The 27,204-nt window shown below is 34.3% G+C and overlaps 2 protein-coding genes and 1 pseudogene across 6 annotated transcripts; 1 reads left to right on the top strand and 2 right to left on the bottom strand.

The window, feature by feature from the left end:
• Window positions 1–244: 244 nt before the first annotated feature.
• Window positions 245–1,748, bottom strand: LOC110639179 (pentatricopeptide repeat-containing protein At5g44230-like; annotated as a pseudogene).
• A 6,659-nt stretch (window positions 1,749–8,407) lies between these two features.
• On the top strand, window positions 8,408–9,412 carry LOC110639171 (uncharacterized). The gene has a single exon (XM_021790000.2). It carries the CDS (start codon window positions 8,408–8,410, stop codon window positions 9,410–9,412), a length of 1,005 nt encoding a protein of 334 aa, XP_021645692.1.
• A 1,930-nt stretch (window positions 9,413–11,342) lies between these two features.
• Window positions 11,343–26,318, bottom strand: LOC110639186 (formin-like protein 20). Of its 5 annotated transcripts, XM_058132436.1 has the most exons (18): window positions 25,595–26,314; window positions 24,306–25,009; window positions 24,000–24,221; window positions 22,894–23,923; window positions 21,708–22,863; window positions 21,425–21,554; window positions 19,913–19,984; window positions 18,891–18,989; window positions 18,720–18,761; window positions 16,902–16,982; window positions 16,736–16,786; window positions 16,566–16,647; window positions 15,567–15,661; window positions 14,629–14,700; window positions 14,432–14,548; window positions 12,966–13,034; window positions 12,810–12,876; window positions 11,343–12,284 (listed from the first exon to the last, which is right to left on the bottom strand). In XM_058132436.1, exons 1-18 carry the CDS (start codon window positions 25,665–25,667, stop codon window positions 12,133–12,135), a joined length of 4,314 nt encoding a protein of 1,437 aa, XP_057988419.1. In that variant the 5' UTR covers window positions 25,668–26,314; the 3' UTR covers window positions 11,343–12,132. The 5 variants fall into 5 exon arrangements, 3 of the variants coding, with proteins under 3 accessions (XP_057988419.1, XP_021645715.2, XP_057988420.1); XM_021790023.2 differs by having other exon boundaries at window positions 21,708–23,923; XR_009142608.1 differs by lacking the exon at window positions 11,343–12,284 and adding an exon at window positions 13,988–14,050 and having other exon boundaries at window positions 12,809–12,876; window positions 21,708–23,923; window positions 25,595–26,317.
• Between the last annotated feature and the right edge of the window lie 886 nt (window positions 26,319–27,204).

Below are 27,204 nucleotides of genomic sequence, written 5' to 3'. Positions count from 1 at the left end.
ATTTGGTGTATGTAAAAATTTAAATATTAAAATTTTCATTTATTATACTAAAATATTGAAATTTTAAAATAAAAAATATTCTTCATAAAAAACATACTGATTTAAATGTTATATATTCATAAAAAATATTCTCATGAACTCACCTTGGCATGGACGCTACAAAAACTATCATTTTACTGTCTTCTCTTTTCATGTCACCCACGTTTACACCATTTTAGTAAATAAGTGAAACACAATACTTTTTCAGTAATTTATTTAGTACAATGTACTTGTACGGCCAATCCCCCCCAATGCATAAGCGTGATTGCTGTAACCAACCATCCATGTGAAGAAAGGATTCTGATGGTTCCCCAATCCCAATGAACACTAAAATCCCATCATCAGTCACCAGAAAAGAGCACAAGAGTATGTCCCATTAGAGAAATGACGGAATCTCATGTTATCCCTGACAACAATCGCTCTCCCCGCGATTTGAGATGCACCACACCTCACTATGTGGCAATCTTCGCTGATTCTCAAAGTTCTTCATTATCCTTATAGAGCACCAGGATTAATAACGATCAACCCAAATCCAAAAGCTGACTTCTTACTTGAGTCATTAGCATACGCATCTTTTCTTCATCGCTCACATCATAAGGCACAAAACTCAGTTTTGACGCGTGCCCATTAGCCTCCAATCTATCCAGAACATAATTGAAAACAATTGGCACTTATTGCTTAATCTCACTGTGCATTGGATGGGTCATATCCCTGAAAAGAAATCATGAATCACTCCTTTCTTTGGTTCAATACCAGGATTTTTCTTTAGACCTTTTCCTTACCCATGAAACATCAAGCCACCTTCCAGCTGATGCATATGTCTTAGAAAGCACGATGTAGTTACCAACACCATTGGGTTCAAGTTCAAACAAATGGCTAGATGCAATTGTTGCAATGTCAGGATTCCCATGGATGCGACAAGCTCCAAGCAGTGCCCGCCACACTCCGCCATGGGCCTCAAACTCAATTGGCATTGTTTTGACAAGTTTCAGAGCTTCTAGCAAAAGTCCAGCTCGTTAGGCAGATCCACTATGCAAGTGTAACGATCCGCTGATGGATTAACACCAAAACATTTCTCCATAAAATCAAATAGGCATAGACCACCTTCTACCATTCGTGCACGAACACACGCCGTAAGAGCACCCCAACAAATGTAAACCATGGTTTTGTCTCCGATTTAACCATTTCATTAAACAATTTAATTGCAGCATCAGCACGACCATGCATGGCTAACCCCATAATCATTGAGCTATTAGAAAACATGTTCCTATCCTTCAATCCCTCAAAAAATTTGTAAGCATCCTTGACACTCCCGCGCTTCGAATACGTATCCATCAACGCTGATCCCAAGACAACAGTATGACCAGAGACAGACCCCGGTTTGTCATCAATACTACTAATCAGTCAGCATATTTAACTGCACTGAATTGAGCACAAGCCGTAATAACACCAACTAAATTCACTTTTCAGTTCCAACACCAGTATCCTGCATTCTCTCAAAAAATAACTCCATTGCCTCTCTTGGCCTAGCATTCTGGGCAAAACCTGTAGCCATTGCTGTCCAAGCCACCACATCTTTCACGGGCAAGCCATCAAACAACTTGTAATTTTCATATCGCCAAGCTTTGCATAAGCAACAATTAATTCTGCCAAAGAGAACACATCCTTGTCTGCATTTCGTCAAACACTTTATGCCGGAAGTCCAAAAACCAGCATTTTATATATATATATATATATATATATATATATATATATATATATATATATATATATATATATATATATATCAATCAATATTTCCGAGGACTAATTATTGAATACGCTGGGAGCAATAAAAATAATATTTTCTCAGATGTAATAAAATAGTGTTTACTTAATCATAAGAGATAAGAGGTGAGATTCATGTTTTTAGAGAGTGAGTGCATTTGTGCCTCTAATAATTTCCCGTTCCCAAGAAACAAATCAGAGCAAAACCAACCAAAGAAAATCGACTGGGGATGCATCTGGACCCCGAAACTTAACATCCAGCAGCGCACCACACGCTGTAAGGAGGTAGCACTGGCCCAATACCTTCTATTCTCATCAAACGATACATTTTAAGGAGGTAGCCCAATCTGACTTTCGTTACGTTGGACAGGTAGCCCAATCTGAATATGAAAATCCTTGCAATTGTAAGGAGGTGGAAGTCGAAAAGAGGAGATATTGACCAGGAGAAGTTTTTTGATATCACAGTACCATGTGTAGCCTTTAGCCACTAATTTGGCTTTGAATCTTTGGATTGCGCCATATGATTTATACTTGATTCTATAAAGCCATATTTTACAACTTTTATTTGCTTAGCTACTGGAAGTTCTGTAATGATTGTCTGGTAAAACCTTAATTTCGGCATTCACAGCTTCTTGCCATGAAGCAAGGAATTAGCCAGCCAACAGGGGTAGTCCTGTAGATATGTATGAAGAGCAAACACTTTGTTAAGGGAAGGAAGAGGCTCCATCAACATAATCTGACATCTTACAGTTGCAAAGTTCTCATCGAGACCCTGCTAAAAATGAAACACATGGTCTGACTATTGATAATTCCTAACAATTAAGATTGCACCACAACTGCAAGCAAGATCACACGAATAGGATGGAATTGGCCTCAGATTCACTATTTCATCCCAGAGAATCTTAAGTTGGGTAAAAAAAATCAGTAACAGAGTGTTGAATTAGTTGAATTGATGTTTTGGTCACAGTTGAATTTGGTTTTCAGTGCTTCAATTTTGATTTGGCCTGATTGAAATTTTAATTCCTGAAATAATTGTATATAATTACTATCATGTAAAGTTATGCTTAAATAATCATTTAAATTTTAAAATTAATTGCTTAGAGCCATTTTAATGGACATGAACTAAAAATGATAATAGAACTGGACAGATGAGAATCAGAGATGGATTCTCATAAGTAATAGGGACTGGAAAGGGATTTTTTCAAATTTTGTGGGTTCTGCCATTGTTTTGACAGAGAGAGAGAGAGAGACTGATTGTTTGTCGGCAAAAATTTTAGAAGAAAATTAAGGAAAACGAAGAAGGAAAAAAGAATCTAGAGGTGATTGAGCTGTGAAACCATACCAAGAAAATGTGACTGAATTGGAAATTAAAATGATTTTCCCATTGAGACAATACCTGCTCAGCTCATTATATACAGCAGAAACAAAAATAAAACAAGAGAGAGAGAGAGAGAATAACGGCCTAATTTCCTTGCTGACTAAGCGTAACAGAGTAGTTGACTTACGTTGATTAATCCAACAACATTTCTAACTAAACATAAACTAGTTTAAGCTATAACTGAACTGCTTCATTACAGATTACGACCCTTCAACATAAGATTTTACACAAGTCAAAGATGGGTTAATGAGTTTCTGTGTTTGGTGAAAAGGAGAGTGAATCTCAACTTATCCAATATATGTATACATAGAAAACACTAGGGATTATCCTTACTTTTGCATGTGTCCAATGATAATTTTATTATATAAATAATTTTAATTATGTATTTTTAATTTTAATATATGTAAATAAAATAATATTTTTAATTTATATTAATTACTTTATATTTTGTTTTATTACTATTTATGTAGATTAAATTTTTTATTTTTTAAATTTTTTAATAAATATTTTGTAATAAAAATATTAAAAAATTATAGTAATATATTAAAATATTTATTAAATATATGGAATAATTTAAATTTGATTATATTATATAATCATTTTCATTATTTAAAATATCAAAATTTTTATATCCTCTTATTATATAAAAAAAATATAATATATTCAAATACTATTTTTATTTAGTAATATTAATATTATTCTAAAAAATAATATTAACAATAATAAAAAATAAGTGCATAAAGTAAAAAATGAAAACAATATTATATTTATGCATAATATAAAATTATAAGTACATAAAATAAACATGTGTTAACATAGTGTAACTTAATAATAAATGCGACGACCGGACCCGGGAAAGCGGTCCGATAAGGGGGAGAAGTGGCATAAGAGAGTAAACTCCCGACAGGCTTCTAGGATGACGAGGTTACCTAGGGTAGTGGAATGTGGGACACAAGAATGAATCGAATCATATATTGAAATTGGGGGAACTACTCACTAGAAGCGCCTTTTTGTGAAATGGCCTGCAGAGTTGGAAGAACTCCAGGGAGTATGCTCACTTGAGAGAAATCTTAAGATGTGTGATCTCCTGGTAAGTAGGGATGGCAACCGGTCGGGTTTTTACGGGTACCCGATCCAACCGAACCCTAATAGGACGGGTTTGGGTAGTATATAATCGGGTTTGGGACGGGTTTGGGTTTAAAATTTAATACCCGTAATAGGTTCGGGTCGGGTTCGGATTTTATATATTAGGTACCCATTACCTGAACCCATTTATATAAATATTTAATTAAATATAAAATATATGTTTTTTTAATAATATTTATAAATATTTATATATTTTATTTTATATAAAATAAAATTGAAATATTTTATGAAATTATTAAAATTTTAAAATATAAATTATTAATAAAAATAATTTTTTATATAGATTATTAATTAAATATATAAAATTAAATGGGTTCGGATATTTTTTTAGTAATAACAATCGGGTTTGAGACGAGTTCAGGTATTTGACAATAAATTTTAATCGGATTTGGGACGGGTTTGAGTTTTAAGAATATTAATCGGGTTCGGATTCGGGTAGGGTGATTTTCGCGGGTACCCTACCCGTTGCCATCCCTACTGGTAAGTTCTTCATTTCACCTATGGGACAAAACCGTGAGGTTCAGGATGAGGTGGGCCAAAGCGAATAATTTCTCTAGTGGTTAGAGCAAGGCCTTACAAATGGTATCAGAGCCAGACCCCCTCTAGTAGATGTATAGTTCGAGGAAGAACCAGGTAGAAGTTGGTGGGCCTGTGACGACCTGACCCGAGAAAGCTGTCCAATGAGGGTGGGGAGTGGCATAAGAGAGTAAACTCCCGGCAGGCTTCTAGGATAGCTAGTCTACCTAGGGTATCGAATAATACATTGAAATGGAAGAAACTAATCATGAGAGACGCCTTTTGGTGAAATGGCCTGGAAAGTTGGAAGGACTCCATGATTAAGCATGCTCATTTGAGAGAAATCCTAAGATGGGTGAACTCCTTGAAAGTTCTCCATTCCACATGTAGGGCAAAACCGTAAGGCTCGAGAGGATGGTCCAAAGCGGACAATTACTCTAATGGTTGGAGCAGGGCATTACAATAAAAGCAATTTATTATGGCATTAAGAGGATAAGCATTTAATAATTTATAACTTATATATGTATAATTGGAAAATTAATAACTTAAAGATAATTGAGAGCAATTGAATAATTAATTAATTAAAAATGAAAAATTTTAATAAATTAAATTAATTATATTTTATAAATAAATTGTTACTTGTAATTTTACATGGCAAACTCTCTTATAAATAAATTGATACTTATAATGTCAAACTGTCCTCTAATGACACATAATAAATTTTTAGATTTTTTTTTTTATTTTACACATATATATATAGATAAATAATTTTTTTTAATAGCCACGAATTGATATTGGGTCAAATGAGCTAATCAAACAACAAATAATTGATTGGTTCAATTGGAATTCATCATAATATTTTTTTTATCACATAATTTATTAATTATTATCACAACATGTGTTCTTAGTTCAGTTTATAATATGGGAGAAAACTAATCACATCATATAATTGAGTTGGTGTCATATATATCCAATTTTGTAATAAAAAGAGGGAGAAAAAGAAAAATAATATAAATATTTAATGGATTTATGTTCCTATCAGCTTGTTAATTAGGCAATTTGGAAAATATAGTCTCACCCATTTTTTATTGGTATCAATTAATTTAGTGATGGGTTAACTTTATCTTAGTTTAGTTAATAAATAAATAATATAATAACATGATATTATTTAAAATTTTCAATATATATATTATTTCATATTGGGAATTATCCCTTAAAATTAAAAAATTTTATAAAACTTCCTATTAATTATTGAGTATCATGTTTAGAATGAGATACTTTTATTCATTGTTTTATTTAAGTTTTTATATATTAAGCTCTATAAGAAAATAATTTATACATTTCTTTTGTGTATATGTATCTCTGACAGATAGGTATTTTTAATAAAATAAACTAAAATTATATATATATATATATTGAAATAATCAGTCAAAACAATATTGAATGTTATTTAAGATAAAAATGAAATAAGTAAATTAACTATTAATTTCATCATCAATTTAATTGGTAATATTCAATAATTTTTTTTTTAAGAATAAACTACTAATTGTGTAATTTAATTACCATTGATTCAATTTTTTTTTTTTTGTCAGAGATAGAACACACACATACGGTTAGTGACGAGAATAGACCACCGTTAAGTATTCAATAAAAAATTAAAAATGATTAAAATAATAATAAAAATTAAAAACAAATTTTTAATGAAATTATAAATTAACTTTTATATATATACCATATTAAGTTAATGTGAATCATTAACGTCATTAATTAATTAGGATAATGTGTGTGGAATCGAACCTTTTTCAGTTAGAAGGTCACCAAATATTTATTGTCCCTTTACCTTATACAATATATGTCTACCTACCTTAACAACTGAGATGTGCCACGTCATTTTTAGAGAACTTCCCACCTTAACAACTGAGATTTAAATTATCCATGTATATCACATACTTACAAGAAATATTTTTTTTTTTTTTATAAGTATTTTGAGAGCAAATTTATTGATTTTGTTAGAAGAAGGGTCTTTCTCATAGTTGAAGTTTACTTGATGTCCTATTCAGAATAATAGAATAAGCCGCAAGCACCAATCATCTGGCAAATGGGTGATAAAGAAGGAGAATAATTCAAGGGGGAGGACCCATATAATGAATTGGAGGTAATGAAATAATTTTAAGATGGAGGATTTGTGCCAATTTCAGTTGGGTTTTCTTTTTCTATCATAATTTCAAGAATTGATGAGACGTTAGCTCATCTTTTGTCTATTTCATTTCAATTTAATATTTTGCTATATTTCATTTTCTTTTTGAACTTGTGATTATTAAATTTTTCTTCCAAGCTAAGAATACAATCACTTGCAACTCCGGCTTGCCAAGCAATCTCATCTCCACAACTTGGTTGGCATTGTATTCCAATGTAAATTTTCTTTTATTGAATTTCCAATAAGATGAGTTTTTCTTCCTTCTATATTTTATTTTCAATGATTATCTCCTAATTATATCATCAATTTTCCACTTCTTGTTTTTGTGTTCTTGAAAAAAAAAAAAATTGAGAATACTTCAATTGTAAGGTTTAAATGATTGCCCACATGAAAACTTTGGTATCCTTTTTCCAGTGTATTACTTGTTGATATAAAAACTGCACACAATTAAGAACGACAATGAAATAGGTTGGAGCAGGGATCGCTTTCCTACCCCATCTCACAAAAGTTTAGAGTTGGGACAGAGACTTATTCATTAGGGAATGAGGTAAATTTTTCAAAAGAATTTTTTTATTTTTTATTTTAATTTATTATTATATAAAATAAATTTATAAATTTTAAACATAAATTTAATAATATATTTATTTTTTTCTTAAAATTAGAATATTGTAATATATAAATACATATAAATAAATTATTTTTAATAAAAAATAATAATATATTATTATGCAGGGCGGATTAAGAGGACTCAAAACGATGAGAAGATCTATTTAATTTTACCCACACAGATCAAAATAAAGTAAAGAAAAATTACTCAAATTTAGGGCAGATAAAATCAAGTTGGGAAAAAATTGCCATCTCTACCCACAACATAGCAAATTATAATAAGAAATGGTTTGCATTTGAAGCAATCCATCAAAGAAAAATAAAAGTATTTCTTTGAGAATAACAGCGAAGAGAGAGAGAGAACAAAGATAAAAAGCCAAGCCATTCAACCCACATAGAGAAAACAACTAATGTACATGATGAAGCCAAGCTTCCTTATCTTGGCCAACTATACTAAATTCAAATATGAGGATAGAAAGGACATAAAACCCAATGAAACCAAAGAGGTTCATTGTTAAAAACAATGCTCAAACAACTACACTTCTACTAGATTTTTGTAGCTTTTTAGTTGGCCTATCTATTCTTCTAAATATAGCAAACCCTTTATGCTCCTCTAACCTATCGTAGAGCAGAAAAAAGAGAGAAAAAAAAATCCTATTAAAAGAAAACTTGAAAATAAAAAGGAGACACCAATGCCTTGTACACTACACTCATACACAACCCATTAGTGCCAATATCCCCCTCTCTCTCTCTCTTCAATGGAAGATAACCCAAGAATTCCCATGGAAAAAGCAGGCAAGATCATCAGAAGATCAATCTATATTTTCTTTCAAAATTATCAATACTTCACCTCAATTGCAGCCTTCCTTGCCTTCCCTTTCTCAGTCTCAATTATGCTTTCACTAGCACTAGTCCCATCCTCAACATCTCTCTTGCCAACAATATACAATCGCTTGGAGAATCTCTTCAATGCTGCAGGATTCCCTCCCTCATCAGAATTCTTCAGATTCCTCAATCTGAAGCTCTCCCAAACAATCTCTTCATCCATCTTTACACTGCCCTTCACCCTCACTTTCTTTCTTTTCTCCAAAGCATCTGTAATCCAAGCTCTTAATCAATATAAACCAACTTCACCACATTCTTTCTCTTCTTTTATTTCCATTTTCAATCCTCTCCTCCTTACCCATATCTGCAACTCGATATTGATCATCTCTGCAAATGCAACAGCCTTCTGTCTCTTATTCCTTTCTTTTAATTTTCTTGAAGGGTTTGGCTTCTCATCGCGCAACAGCCTTCTCCTCCTCTCAGCTGCTGGAGTAGTTCTTTATTCTGTTCTTCTTGCCAATGCACTCATAATATGCAACCTGTCGTTGGTTTTATCCGGCACAGAAAGATCTGGCGGATACCTGGCGATTCTCAAGGCCTGTGTAATGATTCGCGGAAGGACTTCAACAGCACTCTCACTTGCCCTCCCTGTCAATTTATCCTTGACTGGGATTGAAGCTCTGTTCCAACATCGCATTGTGAGAGCTTCTCATATAGGCCAAACACCAACTTCTTTGATGGCTCTTGAGGGGATGTTAATCGCATACTTGTATTCAATCTTTCTTGTTCTTGATACCATTGCCACTTTCATCTTCTTCAAAAGCTGCAAGGCCAGTTCTTGCATAGATCAAAAAGGCAGGTACGCTTACAGGGTTGAAATTGTAGAGGAAGATAATGCTGGTTATGTGAGCTTAAAGGTCTCGCAAGAGCTTCCATAAATTAGAAAGTGAGCGAGATACACGAGAACAAGATCAAGTATTATTATTATTTTTTTAATTTTCTTGATTTTTGTACAAGGATTCATAGAAATTAGCTTTTGAGTCGCTTCAGGGAAAGCAGGCTACTTCTAGGAAAAATAAAGACCCAGAAGTGAGATAAACTCATCAACAAGAAGCACTCGGGAAAAGGGAAACACTTACAGAATTTATCCAATTTACTTCTGTCCATTTCTCCAATTCAATTTTTTTTTTCTTTTCTTGGTCTTTTTTCCTTTTCTTTTCTTGCTTTTTTTTCCTCTACCTGTTCATTTGTAGATTGGAAATTGTTAAATTATGAATTAAGGAAAGTTTTTTTAATTATTTTATTTTATTTTTGTGTTTATGCATAGAGTTAACAATGAATTCGGAGTAAAAGAAACTAAGAATTCAAAATTTGATAACTTTCTTCTTTCTGTGCAATTGACATTAATTGAAAATTAAACTCATAATTTTTTAGATGACTTTAGCATAGCGAAAGCTAATTTATCACAACTTTCTTATTTTGAAAAAAAATTCCGGCATATCCAAGAATAGTAGCGGACAAAACCGACATTTGTAGATGGTAGCAAGAGAGAGAGAGAGAGAGAGAGAGAGAGAGAGAGAGAACCAACAATGGAAAGTTAAATTTGAAGGAGGCAATCACTGCTTGCTGGTAGAAACCAACATTAGAAGCAATGTAATTTATAAGCAACTAGGTTAAGAAATAGTTATTTCATAATGGCTCCCACTAGCAATGGGGTAGAGGACATAATGACAAATCAAGTAGACATAAAAAAATGTTCCTTCTTCATTATTCCATCATTTGTTGCCATTTTCTTGCTCTTTGTTTTATATGTAAACAAAGCCACCCAATTGGTAATACACCCGATTCAAGCAGGCAGGCCAAGAGTTTGGGAAATGTGGAAGAATCGTATGTAATTATATTAACTTTGACAAGACGTTTTCCAATTTCCGCCACTGATTTTTGTTTTTTTAATTTGAATTTTCTAAAATTTAGATAGAAGATTATAATTTTTTTTTTTAATATTTACAGTTAGAGCTCCTTTTTCTTGAGCCATTATAAATGTTTCCAATGAAAAATAATTTTAATTAAAAAAGAAGAAGAGATCTCATTCTTATCAAATGAAATAGTTATGTTGAATTGAAAGATTATGAATGTATTCCTATTATATAGCCTAAGCCTATCATATATGCAAAAAGTTAAATGTAGTTTTTATTATTATTATTATTATTATTATTATTATTATTATTATTATTATTGAGCTTATGAATGTTGACATATAAACTATATAATGAGCAAATAAAGGGATTTCTTTATGGTGACAATCATCTCAATTTTAGATTGAACCAAAGTTGTATACGAGGAGAAAAAAAGAACACACCAAACCCAATAATCACCTTTGAAATCTAATCCAAAAAAACGAATTAGTTAATCGACGCATATTTCACCTTCATGAAAATTTATTCAGTAAATTGTTATCAATGAATATATTTTAATAATTAATTATAATAGAATTTATATAAAATCTACCAGGTTCTTAATAATTTATGTACAATGATTATATTCTAAAATTTTTTAACAAATTTTAAACAAGTCATCCTAAAAAATATTCCAAATGAAATAAAGATGAATCATTCCTCTCATCAACTTTCGTTTGCAAGGTACCCAATTGCATGATTTTAGCATTAACATAATAAAATTATTTAGTTCTATTTTTGTTATTTGAGTTGATTAACTTCGAATGATTAAGAAGAATTTCATTGGGATTATTTATTTATATTTGCTTCAATTCACATAGCTTTGAAGAAAATTGATAATAACAGGAGAAAATTTAAGAAGAAAGAGACTGATGAACTCAAAGAGACAAAAATTGTAATAAATGAAGAAAACTGAAGAAACAAGAAATTTTCCAATCTGAAACCTATATTTCCATGTTATGATACAATTACACTAAAAGCAACCCGTCTTTTAATTGCTCTATCTGAACCTGAACATCTATACAACATATTTCGGGACGGGTTAGGTCAAAATTTCAATTAGGAACATAACTAAAAAGGGATTAAAAAATAAAAACAGCCCTATATGTTACAATAAAAGAATTGAATCTAACGTTAGGGAGGGGTTAGAGCTTTGTACATGGTCTCATGGTACAGAGAAGCTTTGTGCTTTACATTTACTGACATCTGCTCTCTTCTGGTGTTGAAGAAATTCTGCCAAATCAAATGACTAAAACCAGAAACCAAATCACCTGTCAGCTGTCGTAGTGAAGGATTGACCAAGACTACAAAATTTCTTCTCAACACAATACCACAGAGGCCATATCCATCATCTAAATAAATCGTGCAGTGAACATTTGCTACGCCAACATATTTAACCATTCTATTTGGCAAAAATATGATCCGTGTAAATATCTAACGTGTTCCAACTCATCAGTCATGGATCATCATCTGATTGAATGAGCCTTTTCAATGCTTTGAGCTCCACAAGCCTCAAGGAATAGTCTTTTTACCTTTGCCCACATCAACTTGTGAGGCTTACTCCACGCTATAAAGGAGAATGTTGGAGCTGAGGTCCTCAGCAGCATCTTTTGCCAACGCTGACTAAAAAAATGCGGCACAAGACTGCTGTGTGGTGGGGAGCTCAAACTGCCATGTAGATGAAGCAACATATCAATTCTGAGCTATTTCACACTCCTTTTTGTAAGATGTAATCCCTTTGCTTTCTCCATTTCAGCCTCCTTCTCAGCTTTCTTCTTTTCCAATTCAGCCTGTTTCAAATTTTCTTCATGTGCTTTCCGGAACAACCTCACAAAATTTAGTAGAGTTGCTGTAACTGCATTGATCATTACAGCATTAAGGACCAAGCAAATTAAGATTCTCATTCTCCCTAACATAAATGACAAAACAAAAGTTAAACTAGAATAACGTTAGAGAATTGGAAAACCTTGCTTCCTTTATCCCTCCCTTGTCATTTTCTTCTTTTATTGTTCTTATCCTTTAAATAGTTCTTTCAGTATAACTACAGAAGCCTATCTCCAGGCAACAAGGAACTATTTTCGAAATTAAATTACATCATAATGCTAATATACTTCCCTCAACTGGGAAAACATATCTCCAAGTTGTCTATTTTTTGCCATCTAAATGAAATTTTCGCTATTTCACAAGGGGTTCAATCAATAAAAATGACCCAATTTTCAAGAACTACATACTCAACAACTCATATGGCCTCAAATACAGAATATCTTTCAGTAACTTTTACCATGGTACAGACAAATATAGGCAATGCCTAGAACTCTAACAATAACTTCGATGGATTGAATGGCAGTAAAAGTAGAAATGCGTAATATACATAACTTGCCTTGTTCAAATGGGCAACGAGCTGGATCCTCGCCAAAATATAGTGCAAGTGCATCTGCATTTCTACCCTGTGCACCACAGCATAATGATTGATGAGATCAAAATATTTTTAGATGTTAATACACAAAACTTCTAAAAGGAAAGGTGGGAAGCTTACCACAACAGAATATAGATTTGTCACAGATGCCACCTCTGTCTCAGCAACAGAAATGAATTCTTTCAATGTCTAAAAATTGGTACAAAAAAATGTCAGTCCATTAAAAAGATAACATGCAAGAAAATCTGCAGAAAACAAAACTCAAATTATATAATTTCTCCTTCTGACGTATAAGGTGACACTCTCAAATATCCTGCAAGGCGGTAAGATAATTTACAATCCCAGACAGATTGCTTCTGCAATCTAATCAATCCCATTGTCTCTCTCTATCATGTACTTAAATCGTGGTCGCAGCCACATTCGCAGGTCCCAGAAATAGGCCTGTAACGGCCTATTGTTATGCAAATGTTTTTGAAAAATTACAAAATTCATGAAATGAATAAATATTTTATTTAAATATATAATTAAAAGTAAGATAGATAACTAAATAATAAGTAAATTAAATAAAGACACTAAATCCATCACACTTAGATGTCATTAACATTAATCAATTTAAAACTACACCTCTGTTTGGATAATTTATGGAAGAGGAAGGAAAATAACATAAGGATTTTTTTAAAAAAATTTTCCATTCTTTATTTACGTCTTTTGTGTTTGAATAAGTAGGGGGAAAAAAAAGTGAAAGAAAAATAAATTTATTTTTTTATGTTCGGAAAGAGGAGTGAAAAGAAAATAGTTGAAATTACAATTTTACCCCCACTTTATTAATTGTATTTACTGTTTTACCTAATAAGGACACAAATAAAAAATTAAAATAAATGGTATAATATAATTTCACACATTTCAATGCACAATCCCCCACTTCTATTATTTTCTATCCAAATTGGAGAGAGAATAAACAGGGTAAAACAACCCTATCTTCCTTCTTCCCTCTATTTTCCCTTACCTTCCCTTCCCAGACAAAAGGAAAGAGGAAATTCTGCCTCATTTTCCACAACTTATTTTCCTTCCCTTACACTTTCCCAATATCCAAACAAGGGGTAAAATAAATAGGTAGAAATCATCAAAACTCATTATGTTACCTTTAAGTAATGGTCAGTAACGGCGGTTACCTAATGGTAACGACCAATATAGATGTTACCAGCCTGAAATTTAAATGCCCCTTAGTTATAAAGTGCCTCTATCCTAATAAAAAAACTATTTAATACAAACAACTGCTAAAAATAATAAAGCAAAATAAATGGCAGTAGATCATCTAGGCACTTTAACATGCTCTCACTCAAACCAGAAATCCTGTCGTCACAAAAGAGTACAGTTGAATCAATTGACCGTCAGAAAGAAAAATGTAAAAAGAGCAAATATCTTCAATAAGAAACCCACACCAACAACAAACCTACCAAATCAACACAATCATGAAACAATTATAAGAACTTAACTTCAATAAACAATTTTAATGTGGCAAAATACACGAAAAGTAATGAAATCAATCTAACAAAAAGTTGGAAAAAATAGAAATAAAGCAATACCTTACAGAAAACTTCGGATACAGGACCATCATACTCTGATGCCGCCAGCTCCTGTTTTACTTTTTCTAGCCCTTTAATTATAGCTTGCATTTCTTCTGCTAAAGACTTCAATTGTATCTGCGATAAACCAGGATCCAAAATCTAAGCATAATCTAACAACAGTGTTTAACTGTTAACAATTAAAAACAAATTAGAACCTTTGATGCAGCTTCAAGGCTAACAAGGTCCAGGTGAAAATCAAGAAGTGCTGGTGACTTGGCTGCAAGTACCTGAGAGTGAACATGAATTTGCAATTGCCCTTAATGTTTGAACTTCAGAATAGCAAAATGTATCAGCAGCAAGCAAATAGAGATGGAAGTGAAACCCAAGTTGAGAAAGCATTAACGGCCCTTTAAAGGTTTTCAATCATGTCAGTGAGACAGTGAGTTGCAACAGAGAAGTATTTGCTTTCCTTTTCTGGGACTTAAGAAATAATGCTTCGATAAAGATATCAGCATCCAACATTAATATGAATTACATTTTAAATGCAAAAATAGCAGATCTCCATGTTATTTAACTGCGATTAAACTCACAGGAGTTTCAAGTATTTAAAAGGTTAGAACAGCTGAAATTATAATAATGCATTTGAGATCAATTTAAAAAGCAAATAGTGGTGGTCCTGACGGAAACACATATCTTGACGCTATTATGATTGCAACAAAGAATGAGATTTAGATTGTCACTAAGCATCCTCTGCACAACCTCCAGAAGGCTGAAGCTTCAAAGAAATGCTTTATACAAATGGCATGTAGAAGTGATGTACACAGTTTTAAGATCTCTTTTTGCATTTAGCAAATTAAAGTTTAATGATATAACTAAATTTATCCAAGTAGATTTCCCAGAATCAACCTAATATTTTTTTCAAAAGTAACACTGTCACCAAATTCATACATTCCCAAATATAGAACTAAAAAAAAAAAAATCTTTTCCAAAAATATCCTTATTTACAAACATTATTATGCATGAATCTTTAATTTCCTCCATGTTCACCATTCAACCAAATTAAGAATATGCAAACCAATACTTGGTCAGAGAAACAAGGGTTCAAAAGTATTTAATTAACAAAGAAACAAATAAATAAATACACTAATCATACCTTGCAAAGGTAATGCATAAGTGTCATCTTGCTATTAGAAGCACGTGTGTCAGTAAGTTTTAAAAGACTGTCCAGCTTGAACCCAATTGCCGAACCTGTATAAATTAGATCATTTGAGGCTTTATATCAATTTCATAGCAATCACAGAACAACTTTTTTTTTTTAATTCCCTAATGAAAAATTCAACAAATTTATTTGTCACTACAAGGCAGTACGCCAGCAAATTGCAAGAAGCGTAAAGAGGAACAACAAAAAATAAAATAATATAAGTAGAGCAGAGTATTAGAGCATAACACACATAAGTGATCATTCTCCAACAACCAAATAAAACCTCTAGTCTCAAACAAGAAAACCATGACCGCTTTCAAGCTATGAATGGATGCAACACCACACATTAGCAAGTCAAGGGCATGCATCTAAAGATGAAACTGTGGTACCACATGAATTCAAAGAATACCCGATCCCACATCAAAAAACTAAATAAGATAAAGTGTGAGGCATCTTAAGGCCAACATACCCACAAGATGAGTGCAACAGAAATCTAGACGTTAAGATGGATGTCTAGTAACACAATAATGAATAAGATTAGGAATGACTACATCTTCCACAGAATGCATGAAGCACAAATTGGAGATAAAATGAGAGAGAATCGATTAAGATGGTTTGGTCATGTCCAATGTAGACAATCAAATGTCTTGTTACGAAATTGTGATAAATTAGTAAGGGAAGGAGTGAGAAAGGGAAGAGGGAGACTTAAGATGATGTGCAGGGAGGTAGCATTAAAGGATTTACAAGTTTTTAGATACCAATGTGAACTTGGTGTCTAATAGAGCTAAATAGCCTAAAAGAATTTATATAGCAAACCCCAACTAATTTGTGAATTAAGGTGTAGTTTCCAGTTTTAAAGATGACAGATCTTAGAATTTCAGTAGATTGAAGTAAAAATATATAAACCAACAAACTGGCCTCTAGCTTAAAAGATAAATAATAATGACTCACCTCTTGCAGTTCCTTGGTTCAATGTATTCCCTAAATAAAGAATCTTCTTCATAATTTCCTTCAGCTTGAGGGAATTCCGAACCTAATTAACAATTAACAAGGCAACTGGTTCAAAAAAAAAAAAAAGCAACAATCAGCATAGGAAGGCTTCTTTGTCATTTGTGGCATACCTCATCACAAGCAGAGTTTACTGTGTTTAAGCTCTTTTTAAATTCTGTTATCTGAGAAGGAGACCATAAATAAGACAATTGTGACACTAATAATTAAAGGGAAACAATAATTTGAGAGAACTACAAATTTATCGAAACCACACTAACAATGCAGATACCGCCAAACCTGAGAGCTGAACTGAATCTTGAAAGAAAATACTCTTAATTTCGACTCAACACGAGGCACTTTCATCAGCTCCAGAAAATACTGCATATAAATATATATAATAAATAATGTCAAGTACATTGTTTCAAAATATCAAAGAAAGTTATAATAGGGTTTGGATTCAACTTATCCAGTCCTGCACATCAACAGGCATAACAAAGTTTCCTTAATCATGACAATACCTTAAAAGGATAAAACGAAACTGGAAAGAAATGCCACAAATTCTAACACATAGGTCCATTGTATCAAGTAATATAATGACCATGCAAAACATCATCATCTACCACCTAAATTAAGAATGGCCTCTGTTCTAGTAATTGAATCAACAACTGAAGAAATGTGATTAAGATGTCACAACTCCATCTCATCCTTGTTCTGCCTTGGCTCTTGCCTCCCAAAGCCCTCAGATAGCTCTTAATCACTATCCAACTCCAACATCCTACCTTTTCTTCAATATGACATATAACTGCAAATTACACTATATTATTCTGATCATCAATAAGAACCCCATCATCGAGAAGCTACCATCACCATCATTGTAAAACTAATAAAATCTAAATAATACATTTTGGACATGTACACTGAAAAACTGAGCATTGCTTAGTGCATCACCTCTCATGCAGCCACACAATGCTGTATATATCCATGTCCTGAGAACAGCACTTCCCACAACAACGCCAAACTTATCTGATCCCACCTCGGATTAGTAGCCTTTTTATTTAGCAAAACATTTACTAGGAACATGGAAAATAATAATAACAACAACAACAACAACAACAACAACAACAAAACAGACCAGCCAATCCTACTTGTAAGTATACCACTACAGTAATTCAGTTTCAACAGTTCAATAATCCTATCATGATTTTTAAAGTTTTTCACCACTACCATAATAAGTTTCATCAGGATACGAGTATAAAATCACGAAGGAGCAATACCTAAACTAATATCAAGAAAATCTCCTCGCGTTGTAGTCATCTTGGTAACAACATACTACATGCTGTTCAAATGAACAAGACACAGATCTCTTGGTTAAAGGCAAAATAAACTGGTCCTTTATTCTTAACAACCATACTTTATTTTCGAACTACCTTAACTTATTGAAAGACAGTTTGCTATTATTTTTCAGGAAGAAGACTGTTTAAGGTTAGTTAAAGGTTCATGTTATTGACACTTTTACTTCTTATACATGATGATCTTTCAAATTCCCACAATCAAGATACTTTTTATTCATTGATATGTTTTGACAACCCTAAAAAGGGAACAACAGCCAGTCAGTTCAGAACTCTTGCATCTCAATACAAAGTTCATAATTATCCCCTGAACCTTCACAAAAAGAGAGGAGAGGAGAGGGGGAGGGGGGAAGATAGCGATAACCTCACTTTGTAGTGCATTTATTTTTGACCCTTTAGTTCCAATTACTTCTCTAGCTTCTGACTTCAACATCAGTGGAAATTGAATGTAGAAGATAATAAATCTTAGATGAAAAGAAGCGCACAGTCACATACAAGTAACACTAAATAGCCTAAAATGCATCCAATTTACTTAATATTAAAAGTACTATTCATCGAGAGAAAAATAAGTGATAAACACATTCCATGTGACCATATCAGATCAATTTGCAGAATGGTCATAAGCGAGTCTACAAACACAAAAACACATATCAATGTTCCAAGGAGTTTAAAACAAGTCAAGTGCAACAATTGCAGAACTCTCAAGATTGCATTTTACCAAAAAAAGACCAATTACAAATCTGGTTCATGAGAAAATTTTGCACACCTGTTCACACTTCCCCAGATTCTCCTTGTCACCATTATAGCCCTGTCATTGCACAACATTCATTATCAAACATTTAATATTGACATTGAGATTAATTGCTAACAAAATATCAACACACTCTTGAATAACTACTATAACGTGAAAGGGAATCCCATTTATTCAACGCTTCACCTTGAGAAGTTCCATTTCCTCCTTAGTAGGGCAGAATTTGATAAGATTTTCCACTTGATCAGCATCTAATGTTGATTCATCCATTGCTAGAACTGCAGCCTGAAAGTGTGCAAGAAGCCACAAAGCTATATGTGATACGTATAACCTTAAATTCAAAAATAAATGAAGGAAAAGAAGAATCAATAATTCCAAATTGAACAAAAGAAGATCAGCAGACACCATGAAAAAGTGCATACAAATTGAAAATATTGAACCATAAAATGTGGTAAGCCCTATATCTCAAGTTTAAGATATCTACCAAGCAAAATCTGTTGCAAAGGCAAACTATGCATAATGGGACAAGAAGAAAAATAAAGCAAAAGCACATATGCAATAGAGATATCTTTTTTCTCACAGTTGGAAAAGGTAAATGGGAAATTCTAGAGGAAGATTTTTTCTCACAGTTGAAAACAGTACGTGAGGAAACGCATTCTTCTATAAGGCTAGACTACATATTAAGGTATCTTAATCAAACATCCTTAGCTACAAAACACCACCCTGACACATACTAGCTCCCAAAATCTCCCTACTAGGGTTGAATACAAGCCCTACAGCAACACTAAGTTTATCAAGTTCTAGTTCCACATTAGAAAGCCAGTCACATTTTCCACTGTACAGAAACTTACAATCCCCTGTACCATACAGTAAAATATAGATAAGGAAGAAACACTCCAAGGTCTACACATGATAGCTCTGATCCATTACATCAAATGCAATTTCAATTGAACCATAAAAGCATGCATAAGATCTTCCATTTTTGTGCTTGAAAACAGAAATAACTTAAAGGTAGTTTTCCACTCAGTTAAAGGAGAAAATTTTCTTCAATACATACATATACCATATGCTACCATCACATGCAAACATTTTAAGACTCAAACATTCCATATCTCAAATAAATATCATGAATATGTTAACAAAGCACACATAAAAATAAGGTGGAAAACATATAATCAATGCAAGAGCATTGAAGATGTTAATCTTACCATCATGTCAGACAGTGGCATCTTAACTTTTGTAAGCATAATTTCAGTGTTGTTGGCCCTCCTCAGGTCAATCTACAATGCACAACAATATAATTGATTTGTAAAAGATAGTGTGAGAAACACATTTTCAAGATATCATAAGGGCCACATTTGAAATTTTTCTTTAAGGGAAAAATTTTGCTTTGACAGAAGCAGCAAGAAAACATGCCCACTTCAATAGAATTTTGGAAGAAAAGAGGAAGGAGGAAGAGAGAAGGAGGAAAGAAGGAGGGTGGGGGGTGTTGGGGGTGGGGTGGAGTGGGGTTGGTGGTGGGGGCATTATTGAGGTTGAGCATATCTTCTACATAAGACATAATCTGCAGCAGCAATTATAGTATATTAACGATAAAACTTGCACTACGTAAGTAGATTTAAGAAACAACAGGTATTCAGAGAGATGGCACACATTCCTTGGCTATTTTATTTGCATGGTTATACAACACAATCGCAATTAATAGTTAACTCAGCTTGTTGAAGTTCACTACATGAATCTTTTTTTCTCCATTCCTCGGCCCCATATTGTCCATGAGATATTTGAAGTCAAATCCTTTCCTACAACTTCAGCCCAAGTCATTTTCATTATCTCTTCCAGTTTAGCACTTGCAATTTACGACTTAGTATTTATTAATTTGAATTGTTACTGTAATAGCAGTTAGAACTTTAATGTTAAAGTATTTGATAAATAACAAATAGAACTTGCATAGAGTACTATCATACACTGCTGTATTAGCAATCATTCACTGCCACATCAAGCAAAAGAATAAATTTTGATGTGTCTCATCAGGACTAGAGTACTCTTAAATATCACATGCTAGGAAAGAAACTAATCACATTGATTATTTTAACTACTCAACTTCAAAACCAATGATGCTTACTGTAAACACAAATATCAAAGGGATTAAACTCATATTTTCATGCTTCTCTTTTGTATTCTTAATATATGTCATGCGTCTTATATATTCTGTGTCCTGGAATCAAACTGCTAGAAAGCTAATTAATTATTAGACTTCCCATGAAGTTAATTCAGTAAGAAAGCATCAATTAAAAACATAGATAACATTTAATAGCAGCCAAAATGGGATTGCATTCACCCTTAGAAACTTTACACACACCGTATCAAACTTTTCATAGTGGAATCTGTGTATATAGACTTTGAATAATTGGTTAAAAAAGCAATCATACAAATGTAGTGAATATTAAAAAACAAAAAACCCTAACAAGAATAACAAATTCCAGAATCATTTGTCATAATAGCTCAGCATTACAGAATTGATATAGACGATTCAAGTGTTAGTTGTGCATGTCTAATCAGAGCTGAATCAAGTTGTCTTCTTCACAAGAAAATAGCACCTTAAAATTTCTTAATTACAGAAGGCAAGAAAAAGGGTGCCAAAAAAAAAAAGAAGCAAAAATAGCATGACAATGGAAAATCCTTGACATAAAATTTATTCTAGTAATGAATAATAAGAGTACCAGATGAACTTTGTCAGTTTTTGATCCAACAGATTTGCGTCTTCCTCCACCTTTGCCTCCTGAATCAGCAGGCTTGGGGACTGCTGCAGAGAAAAGGCTCTCTAGCTCTGACACATCAAATTCTGGTGCACTACAACATATAAATGCAACATCAGCAATTAAAGGAAGCATAATAGTAAACATAAACCAGTAAGGTATATATACTGTAATTTTAAATTTCAGAAATATAATAGTGGCTGAAAGACATTACTAATTCTAAAAGAAAATCAATAAGTTACATTACATTTGGGGCTCCCCATGTCTTTGCAACTCCTCCCACAAACTTCCTTGTAATGCCCTTGTTACTTTGCTCCAATGCAGAGGCTTTAAGGATGATCTTCTAGGTGCTGTGGCTGTTGAACCCATCCCTAAAGAACGTGAAAACCCACGCCCTCTTCCAGAAGCTAGGCCTCTTGTATCAGTTACAGCTCCTTTGCCACCTAATGGAGGAGGCGGAGGGGGTCCAACACCTGTACGTCCAGGAGGAGCAGGAGGCCCAGGAGGTGCAGGAGGCCCAGGAACACGGCCACCAGGAGGAGGTGGGGGAGGTGGGCCTCCCCCTATGGGTGGTGGTGGTGGAGGAGGAGCTCCACGTCCTGGAGGAGGTGGCGGCGGTGGTGCTCCACTTCCTGGAGGAGCTGGTGGCGGCGGGGCTCCACGCCCTGGAGGTGGAGGGGGAGGTGGGGCTCCACGCAAGGGAGGAGGTGGTGGAGGTGGAGGTGGCGGTGGAGCTCCACGTAAAGGAGGTGGTGGTGGGGGTGGTGGAGCTCCACATGAAGGAGGTGGCAGGGGTGGAGCTCCATGTAAAGGAGGAGGTGGTGGGGACGGTAGAGCTCCACGTGACGGAGGAGGAGGAGGAGGAGGAGGTGGTGGTGGAGGTGGAGCTCCATGTGAAGGAGGAGGGGGTGGGGGTGGTGCAGCTGGAGCTCCACATCTTGGTAATGGCGGTGGTGGAGGTGGAACTCTATGAGGAGGAGGAGGAGAAGATGCATATGCTTGAACGGTAGGATGGGGGGGTGATGGTGGTGGTGGTGGTGGTGGTGGTGGAGGAGGAGGAGGTGTAGTACCCCCCAAAGGTGGAGGTGGAGTTGGTGGTGTAGGAATTCCAACTCCACCAACCTTTGGAATTGTTGAAACTGTAACAGAATGAGGGGGAGGAGGAGGAGGAGGTGGTGGTGGTGGTGGTGGTAGTGGAACATTTGAAGCAGGGACACTTGAACTATGACCAGACTTCCAAGGGGGTGGAGTGGGTGCAGGACGTAACATTATCCCAACATCCTGCCTATTAGATGGAGGGGGAGGAGGAGGGGGAGGGGGTGGATGGAATGCATGGTGTGAAACTATCCCTATATTCTGCCTACTATATGACGCGGAAGGTGGAGGTGGAGGTGGAGGTGGAGGTGGAGGCTGAGGCGGAGGTGGAGGTGGAGGTGGAGGTGGAGGTGGAGCAGGCACTTTAACTGCAGTCTTCGGTGGACATGCATTGCTAGAATAAATTGGAGGTGGAGGTAAAGTTGGGGGACAAGGAGGCACAACTTTTGCTGGGCCAAAATGTGGTGATACAACTGGAGGGGGAGTAAGCTCATTTGAAGCTAGATCTCCAGCAGCAGCAGTATCAGAAGAAGTCTTTACATGGGCATCCACATTAGAATACTTAGGGGAAGCACAGAACGCAAGAGCAGGTGGTGCACTATTGTATCTGGATGGAGGATTTGCTACATGCATTGTAAATGGAGCTTTATTAGGGGGTACCCAGCGAGGTACAGTATTTGGCCTTGCTTGTTTCCCATTAGTTCCATGTAGCTCAGGTTGTTTGATTTTTTGTTTCACTACGGTTGAATCTGCAACAACAGGCTTCGTGCTCCTAGGTGAAGGTGGCACTACCTTCTCAGGTTTTTGTCTACCAACATCAACATTCAACTTTTGCTGTGGAAGCATGGATTCTAAAATCTTTGTAGTATTTGTTTCTCCATTAGCTTGATCTTTCATCTCTTTGAAATCTCCACTCAGATCTTCATCCACTTCCTTTACTGCTTTGTTTCTCGATGCATCAACAGCAACCATGGAATCTAACTTGAGATCCCCATCATCAACAGCTATGTCTTTCACTGCTTGAAGATCAGAATCTACCCTCTCATCCATCTTGTATTTCACATCATCCACAGCTATGTCCTTCACTGCATCAACAACAAAATCCATCTTCCCATCATCTTTGTGATTCCCACCATCCAATGTATCCCTGAAGACTTCTTTATGTTCTACGTCAACTGACAAGTTGTCATTGTCTGTGTGAGTGTCATAATCCCCTTTTGCTTCTTGTGCGTCTATCGCATTGCTGAATATCTCTTCAGCCTCAAAAAATTCCTCAGGCGAAGCACTTTCTGCCTCATTCCCATCTTCATTTATTATATCTGAGGTGAGATTAGGCACGATAGCAGCGTGACCATCCACAAAAAGTACCTGATACATATATGAGTACGCATTCAACTCCAACAGCTTCAAAAGAAACTTTAATTGAAGAATAACAACCACCTACCTCTGCCTTAAAGTCCTTTGGAAATTGGTCCTTGGCATCCCACATAGTGTCAATGTCATCACGACAGAGCATCAAAATGTTTGCCCTAACAAATGCTGTATGAAACATAACTCTAAAAATCATCTCCTCACGAACAAAATCTTCATCCAAATGGATGCATTCAAGAACAACATCCCCTTGAACATGGCATCGGACATCTATTTTCACTAGCATACATTCTTCCTGAAATTGAAACTCATAAGAATAACTAATGATGTGATTAACTCATCAGTCATTTTTTATAATATGACTTAGTATCACTATTACCTGTAGGTAGTGTCGAACATGTTTTTTTGTCTTTGAAGTTGAGAATAGAAGCTTAGAATTCCTGTTGGCTGGCTTTGAATGATCCTGACCATAAACTCGTACAACTGGCCTGCAGCCCTTGCCCCCCTCGAACAATGGAAGGGCCCTGAGCATCAGGCAATCTAACACCAAGGGCGTATCAGATGGAGGCCAATCAGCACCAAAATTTCTTCTAGAAATGTACTGAAGGTATCTTAATTGGGAAGGTTGTGGATTTAACAGAGACAAAAGGTGCAGAAGTTCTTTAGGAGCTTGCTTGTAGATCATTTCAAGAGTCTTCTGCTCCCCATTATACTGTTTCCGATATAACAAAAGACCTGCAAGCATGAACGCAAGCACAGGCCATCCCCCTCTTTCACAATGCATTAACAACACATTTTGCTGCCCCTCTAAGGACAGCCAACTTTCACTAGATCGAAGGAAGTGGTGGATCATCTCCAGTGGAAGCATAGGACATCCTTCATATTGACGAGGATAATCCATGACTGTCATGTCGTACTGAGATAATATGTCTGATATTTGGCTACGCCTCTCCCCTTCTCTAAAGTTAAACACCATGAAGGAAGCATCAGGAAAATGGTCCTGCAATTGTGCCACAATGCCACCCAAGTACACTTTGTACTCGTCTTCTTCCAACACATCAGTGGAGAAGCAACAATCAAACACTACAATATAACAGAAAGAAAGAGGAAATGAGGCCAAGAGGAAATGGAGCATCGCCATGAATACAGGAAGTTCAGTCTCTTAATAAATGCAGTACAATCAATTCGCTACAAAGCTAATTCTTTAGTCATGAAATCAAATTGTAAATCTCAATTCAGTTATTCAACTTCTGGGTAAACCTTACAACTCCGCTTAAGCTTTAAATTTCCAAACCATGAACCTTGACTACCGGAGAATGAGAGGAAGTGATCGCAGCAGACAGAAGAAACGAAGAATGCCACAGCTTATAAAAAATTTGTTGCATCACATAAAATAAAACGCGAATACAGAGAACCAAAAAGAATGCATTTCATTATTTGAAAATGAATGCCAGACTTCAATAACTGAGCTTCTAAAAGCTAAATTAACAGAGGAATTCTAAAACCTAATTGAGCTCCGGAAGCAATCATGCGACTAAAAAAAAAAAAATTGCAAGCAAAAATAAGTTATAATGAGACCCAAAAAAAAGCATTCAGCACAAATTCAATAGAACACCCCAAAAATCAATCGCCCCCAAAAAAAAAACACAAAAAAAAAAGAGATGGTACCATAAACTCTCTCAGAGATCTCAAGAAGCCGATCCGGCGGCTTCCGGTAAAAAAAGCGTCTGAACAGCGCCATCTGATGGCGCTGTTTCTCCCCCGATCGGATCCAAACCGTTGGTTGATAATAGCACGGAAAAGATGACAATTGACGTCAAAATCGCAGCAGATCCCAATATTCTCCAACTCAACAAACCGAGAACTCAAAGAGCCTCAAAATTCACCGAATATCCCTCCAACATTCACAAATAGCGAAAACTGATAGAAGAAAAGCTGGTCACGTAATCGAAGAAATCAGGCAAAATGCGCACTGGAAATTAAAAAATATATATGTATGTATATAATCTCTCCAGCCAAAATTGAGGAAGATTAAGAAAAGCTAGAAAGCAATCGCTATAACATATTGATGGAATGTGATGAAGAGAAATTAGATAATTTAGAGAGAGAAAGAAGTGAATGTGTATAGAAGGAAGTGACAGTAGAAGGAATTGAGGTGAAAATGATGACAGAATTTTTTTGGAAGGAAAATTGAGAAATTTTTCTTATTAGAAATAGGATCAACCAAAATCAGATGGAGAGAGAGAGAAAGAGAAAGGGAACAGACAGAAAGAAGAGAGAGAGAGAGAGAGAGAGAGAGAGAGAGAGAAGCGTAGTGGACTGACAAAGAGAATACTTTCTAAAGCCCCCTAAATTTTTGGTTTTGGTATGGTTGGCATCATTAATCTGTCCATTGCATCTGTGTGTATTAGTACAATAAGTAAATAATAATGTTCACTGTACTATTGAAATGATATTTGATTTATTGTTATTGAAACTTTGCTTGTAAATAATGAGATTGCCATGTTTATTCCCAGAGAGTTTTTGTCATTTTATTATATTTTTTAATAAAAAAAATATTTTTTATTAATTAATTTTTTTAAATATTTTAAACATAAAAAAATATAAAAAATATTTTATAAAAAAATATATTCTACAAAATAAATAGAGTTTTGAACCAAGCAAAGCTATACATGTATGATCATTAATGATTTCTTTATTTTTGAAAATTAATTTGGGAAAAAAATTAATTTTGGCAATTAATATATGATAAATATTTATCTTATTACACATTACTAAATAGTTAAAAAATGATAAATATTATAAATACTTGGTATAGTAAAAACCAGTTGAACACTAATTGTTGCTAACCTCGAAGTTTCGTGTTTCCTCTGGCTGGCGCGAGTGGAGCCATCGCCTAAGCGCGCTTTCTGTCAGGTAGACTACATAAAAAATTCAGCTGAGCTACTCATTTAAGTATAACTTTAATTAGATTTATTTAATATATCAATTAAGTTTAAATTTATTATTATTAAATTAATTTATAATCTCTTAATATAATTTATTTACAAATTCATTTCTTTTATATACTTTTTCTCTCTAAATTATTTTGCTGGTAATTTTTTTCCCTTAGAATAAAGTAATAATCAAATTAAGAAAGTACAATTATGATTATTTAAGAGCTTATTTGATATTATTATTGAAATTATTTTAAAAAATAATTTTTTTAAATATATTAATTAAAAAATAATTAAAAATTAATTTTAATTAAAAAATATTAAAATAATAAAATAATTTTT

Source organism: Hevea brasiliensis, chromosome 13 (assembly GCF_030052815.1).
Source record: "Hevea brasiliensis isolate MT/VB/25A 57/8 chromosome 13, ASM3005281v1, whole genome shotgun sequence".
Taxonomy (NCBI): Eukaryota; Viridiplantae; Streptophyta; class Magnoliopsida; order Malpighiales; family Euphorbiaceae; genus Hevea; species Hevea brasiliensis.
This window is presented reverse-complemented; position numbering and strand designations above follow the sequence as displayed.